This window comes from Notolabrus celidotus, chromosome 17 (assembly GCF_009762535.1).
Source record: "Notolabrus celidotus isolate fNotCel1 chromosome 17, fNotCel1.pri, whole genome shotgun sequence".
Lineage (NCBI taxonomy): Eukaryota > Metazoa > Chordata > Actinopteri > Labriformes > Labridae > Notolabrus > Notolabrus celidotus.
This window is the reverse complement of record NC_048288.1, coordinates 6071390-6085647: the sequence shown is the minus strand read 5'-3', so window position 1 is coordinate 6085647 and position 14258 is coordinate 6071390. Positions and strand designations below refer to the sequence as shown.

Below are 14258 nucleotides of genomic sequence, written 5' to 3'. Positions count from 1 at the left end.
AATCCAAACATCAACATGGCACAAACAGCATCAAGAAGAAGTGGGTCCAAAACATTAGAAACACACAAAACTAAATCACAATTCAGCTGGTCATTCTTCAATTCAAAATAAATCAATTATCACAACAGTTGCTGCAAAGTTTTCGATTCCTGTTTTTTGGATAATTACCCACATTTCTTGGTCCAAACCCACTAGCAAGGGAGATTCCAGGGACAACCTGATCACACACATCATATCAAATCATTCCATGGAAAGGAGTACCTACATATTTCTCCTCTGCCTGTTGACACTGTGGCAAAAACATTAGCTTCCATAAGCATTCTCTATCCGCAGGCTAAACAGCATGGAGGATATTTTAAGACTGGATCCTGTCCTGCAATTCAGACAATTCAGGCAACAGCAGATATGTTGAGTGCATTTCTAAGTTGCACAAAGCAACTTATTAAAGGGGTATTTCCAGCCACAATGGATGCCGGTCAGCTTGGCCCCTTTAATGAGAAACAGGGCTGAGTGTGCTGCATAATTTAGCTCATTTTGAAATACTCTGACCCGAGCACTCATCTCAGTTACTTGGGATTTTTTCAGCACTTAACTTTGCCACAACAAGGCCTGTTTGTTTTTGCACTATTTTCGAGGGTCAACACAGATGTGCCCTTCTGCCTGCAGTGCACAATTTCTCTGTAGAGCGCACAACTAACCCGAGATGAGTGCTTGGGTTGGACATTCTAAAAGTTATCTAAATTATGTTTGCAGAACTGACCCTGTTTGCAGAAATCTGTAGCCTAGCTTGTGTGCTGTTTCTCCCTTCAGTTTCTCATTAAAGGGGTTGAGCTGAGCGGCATCCGTTGTAGTACAATAACAAGTGACGTACAACTCAACCCCAATTAAAAAACCCAGAAATATCCCTTTAAACCAGAAGTGGAAATAGCAGCTGTGTTGAAAGGTGTGACTGTTGCCTCAGTCATGTTTTTTAAAGACTCTTTTATCCAGCTGTTTTGACATTTATTTGATCAGGCAGATCTGTTCTCTGTTCCAGAGAAACAGGAAGTGTGAGAGAAGGGGAAGACATGCCAAATACTGCTGGACAAGGAAAAGTGCAATGAGGACTAAGACCTCTGTACATGGGGGGCCTGCTCCACCAACTATTCTGTAACAGCGCTGCTCATTTATGTTTACAGGTGTGTCAAAGAAAAAAGGGAGAGCTGAATGAGGTGGCTCTGCTATGAGTCCTGCTCACTGTGCATCATCCTTTATTTATTTGGGCTAATATTTTTCCTACCATTGACATGATATGCAGCCCCAGGTGTTATATTTAGCATACAGTCTCAATTATTGGTGATAAGAATATACATTTAGTTTTTTTTTTCACATGTAAAGATTGAGGATGAAAAGTTTTGTTATTGTTATTGTTCATGTTTACCTTTGTCGCCTCTGAACGCTAGATTTAACCATTTATTGCCAAATGGAAATACAGTTACGTTTGGTGCTATAGGCTCTGCTTGAGCGCTCCCAAGGTTAGCCAAGCAGCCTGCTTCGGCTTTCTAGGGAGTGCATTGCAAATCCCCTGCAAGGGTAAAACAGACAATTAGACTAACCAGGAGGAGGCAAAGTTTAACCAACAGCAGCAGAGTGTGGGCAGCAAAGGTGTTGCAGGGATTAGCGGGAGTGAAGAAGTGTTTAAATAGACCGCCTTATTGTTCAAATGAACTATGATTGGATATGTGGTAAGGGAAAATTGATTCAAACTGCAGCCTGACAGCTGACAGCAGCTGATGCGAATGACTTCCATGTCCTGCATGAACTAACACAAAGCTTCATTTAATCCTACATTTTTGCTATCAAAAAATGATACACTTTGCAGGGGTTACAATATTATTTTCAACATGATCAGGAAACATTACCAAGCCAAAGCCAAAGTCTTATTCCATGTTTCTTGACCTGTATCCCAGAGGTCATGTCACGAGAGTCAGATATCATGATCTAATGTGGGTGAAACCTAACAAGCATGTGTTAGGAAAACCTAAAATTTCTATTAATGTGGAGTTTTTTATGGTGTTTACACTCTTTATGGTTCACAAGCTAAAATCTAGTTTATGAAGGGGCATATAAATCATTATTTGGTATCCGGGTCTGAATACAAACCCCCGATGACTCCTTCTCTTCTGAAGAGTTGTAGATAAATGGGAACTGTGTTAATGTTTATAAGGAGTAACAAGCACAGGAAGAGTTTATAAGCAGTTAGGGAAATAAATACACATATCTGCAGAGTAATATAAATGTTTTTCATTGTTAATCTGTGAGCATGTTTTCTTTAATCTTTACCTTTCATTTATTTCCAATGTCTTTATTCTGACCTCCTTACACCACCCAGCACTCAGCAGCAGACTGCGGTGATGTAGGAGATGTCGCTGTGATCAGTGTGTGTGTGTGTGTGTGTGTGTGTGTGTGTGTGTGTGTGTGTGTGTGTGTGTGTGTGTGTGTGTGTGTGTGTGTGTGTGTGTGTGTGTGTGTGTGTGTGCTGCAGCAAACACAGAGGCTCTGTCTTCCAGAAATAGAGAATCTGATAGCCGGTCTGTCTGACAGCCTCTGTTGTCTCTGTGGTCCCGACACAGAAGTGGAACAGATCTGATGAGATGTGCTGAATCCAATGCCTGCTTTTGTTCTGCCTCTCTTCTTTCTCTGTCTCGTTCTTTCTCATCACATTACTCCTCTCTGTCTGTTTCCTTCTTTCTTCCATCCAATTACCTCTGTTCCTCTCTTCTGTCCACATGTATCATTCTGTTTGTTGTTCACTAAAACAAAAGCCTGTTTAGTCCACTTATGTGTAACATGTTGGGCTGCACACGAGGAGACGTCTGTTTGAGTTAGAGCTTGTGTGTTGACTTTGTCCTGCATGTCCTTCAAGCATCTGTGCAGTGTAAGTTGTGTAAAGATGGATGGCTGTACTCTGTGTGTGTTTCTGTTTGTTCTGGTGTCGGTGTGTGTGCACAGCGTTGTATTCCCACGGGTTCTGCCTGTGTGTGCAGCAGTCGATAGTTTCTGGCTGGTGAGTGAAGTCAGCCATTACTTCAACCTCACTGACTTTCTCCGCACATGAGGTAGAGGACGACAGACACGAAGGGGAAAAGAGAAACCTGCAGCATGTTTTAAACAGGGGGTACAAACTGAGTAATTAAAGGAGGTGGTTAGAGCAGCCCCGAATCATGCCGTAAAGCCCATGTCCCACTTAGCAGAATGTAAATAGAGAGAGGCAATTGGCTGTTGATAGTCAGGGTAATTAGTGTGATGACAGTTGAGGTATTTGTCTGACTTTCTCAGGTGAAGATCCACCGCAAAAAAGATCCCAAACTGATGCAAAAGATCAACAAACATCTTTTAATAAACTGCAGCAAAGCAGTGTAACTGTCTGTGACAAATAATGTGTCACAAGATCATGGCTGCAGCTGCAGGAAAGGGGAGGATGCTTCAGGCTTTCTCGTTCTGATATGATCTAAGCTGAGGAAATCCTGGGCGATTGCATGTTTGGTGACACAGTATCAAGATCATTTTAATAAGAAAAGTTAAACCCGAACAGCACCAGGTTGATTGGTCACTCTAAAGGTGTGCACGAGTGAATGGTTGTCTGTTTCTCTGTGTTAGCTCTGTGATAGGCTTGTGACCTGTCCAAAGTGTATTCCGCCTTGCGCCCAATGGCAGTTGGGATTGGCTCCAGCCCCCCCCCCCCCCGCGGGAAAAGTGGTGAAACATAACAGATGGATTTGTAGCTGACAAGATATCCTAACAAAGCATTTAATACATATCTTGTCAGCTAAAATCTGCAGATACTTCCTACAGGCAGAGATAGATGCTGCTGGGATCAGGTGACCTCTCTCTGTGGTCCCCTTACTCCCTCTAGTGGACAAAATAAGTCATCACAGCTGGCTATTTCTCCATACATGCCTGGATTTTGTTAAAATTAATGAGGTATACAGTATATAAATGTATCTTCTCATTATGTATCTTCTCAATACATTGTAAATACATGTCTTTACAAACAGCCTGCTGTAAGAAAAACATGAATTACACAGTGAATCTATAAATGACAGAAGTGAGACAGAAATACAAGTCCCAGCTTCTCCTCATAGACAGGAGATGCTCCACTTTTAAATATTCCTCATGTGTCTCTCACAAAGAGAGAGAGCTTTCAGTTTTTTGTCCCCTAAACTCTGAACTCTGCCTTTGGACATTAAAACAGCCAGCTCTCTGAGTGTTTATCAAAGTAAACTTAAGACTTACATTTTTAATCTGCCTTTTAACTTGGAGTAACTTCCTTTTAGCCCTGGACTGCATTATTACCATTAAGACCATTGTTTTAACATAATTTTTTTTTATTCTATCTTATTCTATTCTATTCTATTCTATTCTATTCTATTCTATTCTATTCTATTCTATTATTTGTATTTTATTGTAATCATTTTATTTCATTTTTCTGATATTTATCTGATTTTATTTTATTTTATTGATTGTAATGATTTTATTTTTTAGTATTTCATATCACTTTCTTCTTTCTTGTTTTGATCTTGTATCATTGTACCTATTGCTGTTGTTTTCTGTCTTTCTGTTCTTTTGTGAAGCACAAGGCTGCATACTTGAATGTATGAAAGGTCCTTTATAAGTAAAAATGTGTTGAGTTGAGTTGAAGAGAGGTATCACCAGACAGTCCGCCTCAGAGACGACTCTGTCTGGTTTAACTGAAGTGGATAAAGTGAGCACTTGGTTGAGGTCAGCCCAAATAAATCGATTACATCTTAATAACCTCCAGGATGTTGAATTATCCTTAAATTATATTTCTCTGCCTAATATCATCAATTAGACTCCTTCCTAACTGACAAGTAATACAATTATAAAGAACATCAGAAGATGAACCTTCCTAACACTCCACAAAGATCCTAAAGAAGTAGTTTGATCCATGAAGAGGCAGAGATGGAGCCATGTGATTTGAGAAGATATGATTATAACAAGAGTGGAGAAAGTCTAACTAATCAGCAACAGACATTTTAAACAGTCTGAGGTAGAAAAGTCTGTCCAAACTGAGCTACTTACCAAAGACTTTTCCCAGAAACAGCGTCTTGACCAGGTTGAACTGGGTATCTGAGGCGTCTGGGAGGGTGTAGCTGACTGGAGGGTAATGATCCAGCTGGAGCACAGAGGGAGAGAAAGAGAGATCATATGTTAGAGCATACATTCAAAGTCTGTTTGGAAAAGTCTCATACACAGACCTAGCCTGAGGTCTGCATCAGCACGTCAGACTACACTGAAGAAGAGAGAGGAGATGATGGCTAAGAGCTGCCGGCACAATCAATAACACAACAGCTCCCTCTGGTGGTGTTAAACAGCAGTGAAGCACTGAACTGTTAATTCCTGAAGATTGATATAATCAAATTGCATTTTGTTGCAGAAAACATCTGAGAGTGCTGAAAGCTATCATGATATAATAAACAACAGATGACAGTGTGGGAAATGAAGAGATACTTATTATCAGGGCTGCCAGAATTAACTTCTTAATTGTGATGTTATTAAGCTCCAAAATAAAAGCCCTATTTTCATTTAAAATTTAATTGTGTGCTATTTTGTCCCTTTCAACACACCGTAGTTAGTCCTCTGCTGGTCTTCCTGCTGCTGTCATGATGTAAACTGTGCTTTTGGGTGGTGCAATTCACAAAAAACTCCCAGACAGCTCAGAAAAATCTGCACTTTGTGTCAAACAGAATTTAAACATTAACAAAGTACTTTGAGTTTGAGCTTCCACTAATCAGACCGATGTCAGGATATCGCATCATTAAAACCAGAAGAGTATCATTTAGGAGAATGAATCATTACAGACCTGAGGATGAAACTAAAGTGCAGAAGTTAAATTCTTGCTAAACAGGTAGCAGCTGACTGCAGGCCAGACAACCAGGCCAGAAATGAAGTCCTGAACTCCTAAAAAGTGTGAATGCTGTCTCCTTAACTAGAGATCATCTGACGTCAGTGAGTATTCAAAAGTATCTTTGAATAACTGCACACACAGCATGTTGACTTTGATTTGACATTGCACTCCTTTGCTTGAGAAAGTAAAAACAAACTTAAATTTACAGAATAAACTCTCTGTGGCTGGCTCTACCTCTGAGTGATTTCAGACCACACTGATGCAGCAGTGCAGCATTTATATGGAGAATATATCAAAAAGTCAAGATTATAAAGAACATTTTATTGCATACATTTGATTCCCAAATCTGGAGATAAGTAAGAATTGATTCAGATTGTTACTTTGTACTTTAAATCTTGTTTAAAATACAAAATAATGGAATTTTAAACTGAGATTAGAAGTTGGAAAAATCGCGATTAAAAAAAGCTTGATTGTTTGAATGCCTGGCTTATTATTGTTTGAGCCCACATGAGGAAGTAAACAAAGAAAGGAGCAGAGGATAAAAAAAGAGGAACATGAAGGAGAAAGGGAAGAAGGAAAGTGTTAAAAGTGGCAAGAAATGTAGCATAAGGGAAAATGCCAAATCCCGATCAAAGATGGAAGATAGGACTGAAACAGAAGGACTGTAGCCTGAATCTTACTCCCAGCCTGGTATGCCATGTATTGATCATTTTGTGCCTTTATTTGATAGGATAGCTGAAGAAAGACAGGAAATGTGGGGAGTAGAGGGCGGGGGAAGAAATGGTCCCCTGGGAGTCAAATCGGTGACTTTTGCGACGAGAACTGTAGACTCTGTATGAGGGGCGTCTAGACCGCTAGGCCACCAGCGCCCCTATGAATTAAAACTGTTAAGACTATTATTTTGCATAACACTTTGTGCTCTAGGACAGGGGTTCCCAAACTGCTCAGCCCGCGACCCCCAAAAGATAGATGCCAAAGACTCTCGACCCCCACTGTCCCTCAAAGTGATTTAATGTGGCTTCATTTAGCTGGTCTACAAAAAATTAGCCTATCTGAGCATGTGGCTGTGTTTCCTGTGCCGTTATGAATTAACCTGCTGCTACTGATGCTTTTAAAAATGAGCTGTTCACCAACTCTAAACTTAGGAGTCATCTGGCAACAAAGAAAGGCAGAAAACTCATTACATTTAGGTTTTATTTTAAGGTTAGCTACTATTTTTGTCTATATTTTTTGCTATAATGGGCAAAATGTACTATTTTTAGATAATTAAAAAAAATTCTGGAAGACATCTCACGACCCACCATTTGTGTCTCACGACTCCCAGGGGTCTCAACCCACACTTTGGGAACCCCTGCTCTAGGATATTTTCCAAAATGACTTTTGCATGCAAGTGGCCAAGAAGTGTGGGAATACTTTTGTAACGTTGAAGTTTAATCATTTCTTTATTGCTATAATTCATTTTTTAAAGTCTTTCTCTGATCATTAATGAAAAGAAATTGCACAATATCCACCATCCCATGATCAGAACATAAAACATCCGCTTCTCTGAGTCTTGTTCAGCAAATAAAAGTCACGCCACACCACACAGATGAAAGACAGCATCCTGTTTGTAAATCTTTTGACTGTAATTTTTCCTTTTCGTTAGTCAAGCTGAACGCAAACTGAAAAGCAATCTCCCATAATGACCCTGCAAACACACAGCTCCTCGGCAGAGCCACAGACAAATGTTCAAACATTCATTAAAAATATGCTTTTCTGGCGTCTACGTCGAGTTCAAGGGACTTAAAACAAAGAGAGAACAAGCGGCGTGTTTACATAAGAAGAACGTCTGTGGAGACGTGAGAGCAGAGAGGGTTGACGGTGAGAGGGAATACATGACTTTAATATCCCTGCAACATAATTAACTTGTTATTGCTGTTTCACTGAAGTTTCTAATTAGCTTGACGGCTGCAATCGCTGCCATTGACAAGAATCATTTCAGCCCCACAAATTGGTTTCTGTGTGTTGCAGAAATAAAATATCTTTCTTCTTTCTCACAGGAGGACTGTATCTGCAGAATCCACACAACACCAGCAGACAGGAGAGGGAAGTTACTGCAAACAGGCGCTTTTGTTAGCATGAATAGCTGTCGTAGCCTGTTAGCTGGCAGCTGAACTGGACAGACATGAAAGGGGTGAGATTTATGCATGCGTGCATATGTGTGTGTGTGTGTGTGTGTGTGTGTGTGTGTGTGTGTGTGTGTGTGTGTGTGTGTTTGTGTGTTTGTGTGTGTGTGTGTGTCTGTGTGTGTGTGGGGTTGCACTTGTTTACAGGTTTGAGCCCTCATAAACAGAAGACTCTCTGCCCCCTCCTCCCCCTGTGCAGAGTATTTTATCCTGTTTCCTCTCAGCACAAACACACACACACACACACACACACACACACACACACACACACACACACACACACACACACACACACACACACACACACACACAGACACAAAGCAGATCCTAATTTGATTCCTTCCAAAAGGCTGGTCTCAGAGGAGCATTGTGTGGCTTTTGTTTTCCACCGTGACTGTAGGGTGGGATAATGGGGCACAATTAAATTGCGCTCAGCTTATTTACTTTTATCTACGAAAACAAATTGGCTGCACAGGCGGGGACGGGCCCCTGAGTCTCAAAACCCCACAAAAAGGTCCATAGAGGGAGGCGGCCCAGGGAAGGAACCGCATTTCACCAAACTTTGTCAATTACAACCGCAATTATTGGGATGCCTCGCTTTCACGCCGGCCCATTTAGACAACACAATTTTCTCCTTTAAACTCTGCTGTGCCTCTTGGTTCACACAAAGCTTACATAAGCAAAGTAATCACAAGTTGGACAAGGAGTAAATTAACAATGGGTGAAATCTATTTTCCTCAATATGTGCTCAAAAAGAATCTAATTTAGCCAATGTTCTGTATATATTCACACTAATTTACTGTAAACAGAAAGCTCTCTCTTTCTTGGCAGCTCTGTTTCCTTAATGATATCTGAGGGACAGAAAATAGTCCCATTACACATTAAACACTGGAAGGCTAAGTTCAACTAAACACAAATTACATTTTTTTACTCAAATGAACAAGAAAACAAGAGAACGTGAAAATGATTGTCTTGTCTCAGCTTCAGCCAGCACCCTTATATAACACCTCTTATATGAACCACAGCAACAGCACATGAAGGAGGGAGAGAGGGGAGGAAAGGAGAGGTGTGAAGAGGGATGGAAAGGAGGGAAGTAGTGGAGGCTGGTCATGAAGGGTGTGAGGGTGCTGACCTTTCCCTCCTCACCTGGAGAACGACGGACCTCCAGTAAATTTGATTATTCAGAAATAGTTGGAGTTAGTCTTAAAAAAGAACGTTTAATATTATTTAGTTAGCGAGTAAAATGTTTAATCTCTTGTAAGAATAAAGATTAAAAATGTTCTGCATGTCTAACATCACCAATGTCTCATACTCTGTGAGAATCTTCCTCAGGTCTCCATTGACTGTCGTAATAAATTGGTTGCTCCTCTTCAACACATAACTTCTAGGGGTGTATGGTAACAATGCATCCAAAACACATTACACACCACCACCAGCAGGTGGAAGCTGAGAGATACATGCATGAACTTGAGCTGATTTATACTTCTGCGTCTCCCCTACGCAGCAGGGGCTGACGCGGACATGAGCACCACATACTTGTGCGTCGATGTGTCCGTGTCGCGCAGCAATTCTCTGCCGAAACGCTTGAGGGCAGTGCGGTCTCTCTGATAGCCGGTCGCCTGCTTCCGGCCTCGCTACGATCTCTGTTTACTTTTCCACAGTGATTCAAAGCGTGTTATGATAATCTACAGCTGATACATGTTGCTGTTAATCATACAGACATGATTACATGAAGAATAGAGAGGAGGAGACTAAATACAGTTCCGCCGAGTGGACCAATCACAGGACTTGCGGTTCGTGGCGATTTTACGGGTAGTTACATTTTGGAGGAGGTGCACATCAGATTTGTGCGTAGGCCTCTGCATAGGTACAGGAGCTACATGGACCTCTGATGTATGCTACGCTGTCGATTCGACGCAGAAGTATAAATCAGCCTGCAATTAACCAGCAATCACACCTCTTATGTGAACCACAGCAACAGCACTTAGTGGAGGAGGGAGAGAGGGGAGGAGAGGAGAGGTGTGAAGAGGGATAAAAAGGAGGGAAGGTGTGACTGCTCATAAAGGGTGGGAAAGGTGCTGCCCTTTCACTCCATACCATCAATACAATTTCTCAAAAATAGTTTAATTTTAGTTGGAGTAAGTTCTAAAAGATCACGGTAAATATGATTTAGTTAGCAAGCAAAATTAAATTGGTTGCTCCTCTTTAACCCATAACATCTAGGTGTCGCGGGTAACAATGCATCTAAAACGCACTACACACCACCACCAGCAGGCGGCAGCAGAAAGATACATGCATGACTTAAGACCATTAGGTGCATTTCGACCAAGAGTTCCAGGTCTTTTAGCCCCCAGAACTACTTTACCCTGAACTAAAAGGTTCCTGTGCTTCCATTGTTGTCTGCGTTTCAACCGCGGGCTGAAGTCCCGGGGAGATTGTGCAAATCAGGCCAGTGACGTATGGAGGGAAAAAAAATGTAATTGCACAACACCACCAGACCAGTAGAGGGCAGTAAAACAAAGACGAATGCCATTCATCACAGATGACACCATATAAGCAGACGGACAGGCGGGTATCATTATGAGCAACACAATAGTTAGCGTGATAGTATGGAAATCAAGTGAATCACAGATGTGTGTGATGTTATTGTGGACGGCGGGCGAAATAAAAACACTGCGGTTAATCTACCAATCAGACACGTTCAGCATTCAGGCCCTGCCCCCCGAAAGTCCAGGGACCTTTGAGAAGTACTACACCCCTAGCACGGGCTTTTTAGGGGGGAGAGTATCTACCCCTGAACTAAATTTAGACCCTGCGTCCACCTGTCGAAAGGAACATAGTTCAGAGGTAAAGTTCCTGCGGTCGAAAAATGACTTTAGTGGAGGAGGGAGAGAAGGGAGGAGAGGAACTAGAAACATTCTTTCTCTCTCACCAGATCATTCTCATCATGCTGATTTATGTTCAAGCGTTAATTCTTCCTGTAAAGTTATTTGATGTTAAAAAAGGGGATGTGACAACATGATCGACAGCTCTGTTAAAGACTCCTGCAGTGTTGATTACTGGATTAGCACGTTAACTGAGGAAGAGTGAGAGAAAAATCAGCAGACACTAACACAAGAGTCACTGAACTTTCAAGAGCTGTGAGTGTTGGCTTCAAATCAACACATGCTCCTGTGAACTGTGCCGACCTGATGGATGTGTCAATCCCCCTGACTCCACCAGCCCGATCACTTCTGCACGCAACTAGGCTCCAAAATACGTCATCAGTGCAATGTACCAGAGCAGATCCAGGCTACATTCATTTGGCTTCATTTTTTCCATGAGAGAAGATGGCGATGCATCATCAAAGTTAAAAATACAGACAAAGATTGAGACGTATCAAATCGCTCCAGAGCTGTCACTGTCGGATCCACATAGCCGGCACTCTGAGCCTGGTTCTTCCCTGTCAGCCAGATGGCCAACTTGGCAGTGCCTGATAAAAAGTTCATTGATGTGTGTACTGTCTTTTTCTTTGCACAGTATTTTGGACCAAAAATAAACAAACCAAAATAAAAGACCTCCCCGAGCCCCTGAAAGCAGCTCTTTAACAGGTCAAACAGTGCCGCCAGCCGAGGACACTGAACAAACAAGTGGACCAGAGTCTCAACCTGAAAACAGAAAGTGCACCCCTCCCCGAGCTCCGGATCAAGGTGCGCTCTGTATCTATTCGTAGCTATAACTCTCCACTGGAGGTCTGCTGTCCGCTTTTCAATGGGCAGCTTGTGCAGGGACTGCCAGCTACCTTTCGGGGAGATGTCTGGACCAAAAAACTCAGTCCACCTCGACTCCTTCATCCATACCAAAGATTACAGGTTCAAAACCTTAACGCAGGTCTGGTAGACTTCTTTTTTTCCCAGCATCCTGAAACTTGTCCAGGTGGAGAGTTGTGAAGGAAAGCAGACGACCTCCTCCTTCCTGCCACTCCCCCACAGCTGGGGTGATAGACAGAGAGGGGAAACTGTATTCCTGCTCCTCACTCCACTTAGTCTGGATCCCTGCATATGCTTGTAGGGGTTGTGGCAGGGCAGCACAGCACAGACTTCCTCAACCCCCCTGTTGATCAACTTGAGAGAGGTGATGTTGCTGTTCCCTCTCAGGGCGTCCACGGGTGTTGCCGTCATCTTCATAAGGTGCCCCAGTTTGGTGCAGCCAGCCTCTCTGAGACTGGTCTGCAGGCTGACAGACTGCAGTGTTTGAGTCCTTAAGAAGTTGTTAAAAAACAAAGGTTCCTTGAACAACCACATGCCAGGAGTGTCATTTGTTACATGTGTGATCTTCAAAAACTGCCATGTACTGCATGCCTGCAGTACAGATATGTAAAATGGTGTTAGTCCATTCAGGTCCACATCCTCATGTCGTAAGAGGAAAAGCTGATTGTCATACCCAAGTCTCCCAGCTCTCCCCAGCAGCAGTCGGGCTGTATCGATCCAGCTCGGGTCACAGTTGTACAGGAGTCTTTTTGCAGTCTGGAGTCTAAATGAAGCGACTTTAGATTTGATGTCCATCAGAACCTGCCCCCCCTCAGCCACAGGCAGGTAGAGGGCTGCTGCCCATATCCAGCGCTTTGCCAGACCAGAAGAAGTCCAGGACAGCTCTCTGAACATCCTCTATCAGGCCTTTTGGTGGCATCAGAGCAATCAGTCTATGCCAAAGAGCCGAGGCGACCGAGTTATTGGTGACCAGAACTCTTCCCCCATATAACAACTGGGGTAGCAACCATTTCCACTTAGACAACCAAGCGCACACTTTCTCCTTCACTCCCTCCCAGTTCTGTCTCTGAAAGCCCTCAGTGCCCAAACAAAGATCCAGACCTTTCAGCCGCAACCTTCCCCCACTGCACTGACCCACCAACAAGGCTTCACTCTTAGCCCAGTTCACCTGTGAGGATGAGGCTTTTTCTTATAAAAACAGTGTCCTGTAGACACTGAACATCCTGCTGACTGAAGATAAAGGAAAGGAGGGGAGAGGAGACAGAGGGTAGAGAGGAGAGAGGAGAGAAGGCAAAAAGAAGAGGAGAGGAAAGGAAAAGAGGAGAGAGAGGAGAGGAGTGGGGAGGTGGGAGAGGAGAGGAGATAGAGGAGAGAGGGGGAGAGGCGAGGCGAGAGGAGAGGCCAGTAGGAAACAGAGATGCGATGTCTCTGCGCCTGAAGGGATTCCTCTCTTTCATCTCAAACCCTGGCGGAGTGAGAGAGGTTGAGAGCAGGGAAAGCCTGAGATGGAGAGATGGGAACTTATTTTGATCTCTTCTTGCGTCTCCTTGATAGCGAGCTAACCTGACGAGACCTCACAGACTGCTTAAAGACCAAACACTTGCTTCATGTTCTGCTCTCTGAACGCTTCAGCACGTATTTTTGTGAATATGTAAATCCAGGCCTCAGGATTATGAAGGTGTTAGATAACTCATCAAAGTGAGCCTTGTTATTATATTTTGTGGGAGTTCTTTCTTTATCTAAAGACATGATCTTTCTCTTTCAGCCCCCCTCTGACTCTGTTCTTTTGTCTCCCTTCCTCTGCTCCTCTCCTCTGCTCCCTCGTCTCTCTGATTATGATTACTACTCCTACTTATCTTCCCACTTGCTCTCTGTCGGGTCTTTAAACTCAGTTTCTTGTCTGAACATCTTTAAGATTTGCAGCCCTGATAGCGGAGAGGAGAGCCTTCTGCAGCCTCAGGTAAACACTTGGCTCGCTCCTTTACCATGGAAATTGGATTTGATCCACCGGCGGGCCCACCAGCGTAACTGACGTTTATTGAATCTGACTCATACCTCTGCCTCTCACTCATGTTGTTGTATCTCAAATAAAAGATGGTACAACAAGGTCTCTGATGAGTGTTCCCCTATAACAATGAGTTGAATTTCAGATGTTAATGGCATGCTAGAACAACACTCTCAGTGAAGGCTTTGCCGTTAAGCTGAGTGCATTTATCTGCTTTCAAACTCAGAACTAACCACGACTTTCAGAGCGCGTTCAAAAGAAGCATCTCAGCGCTCGACTATATCTGCTGCTGTTGAACGGCGTCTCAGAGGAGTAGCTGAATTATTGAAGCCCAATCTGTTTGTAGTTGCATTATAGAAAAGGTAAACAGATGCTCTCACTGACTAATTCAAACTGCAATACATTTTTTGTGGCCATTTGGGGTTCTGACT

The 14258-nt window shown here is 42.9% G+C and overlaps 1 protein-coding gene across 4 annotated transcripts in view; it reads right to left on the bottom strand.

Moving 5' to 3' along the window:
• The window catches only part of cntnap2a (contactin associated protein 2a), a 577708-nt gene that overhangs the window by 20506 nt on the left and 542944 nt on the right, over positions 1 to 14258 (bottom strand). For all 4 annotated transcript variants that reach the window (XM_034706352.1, XM_034706353.1, XM_034706355.1 and 1 more), the window contains one exon: positions 5083 to 5176. In XM_034706352.1, coding sequence (XP_034562243.1) covers positions 5083 to 5176 — 94 coding nt within the window. The remainder of the gene's footprint in view (positions 1 to 5082; positions 5177 to 14258) is intronic.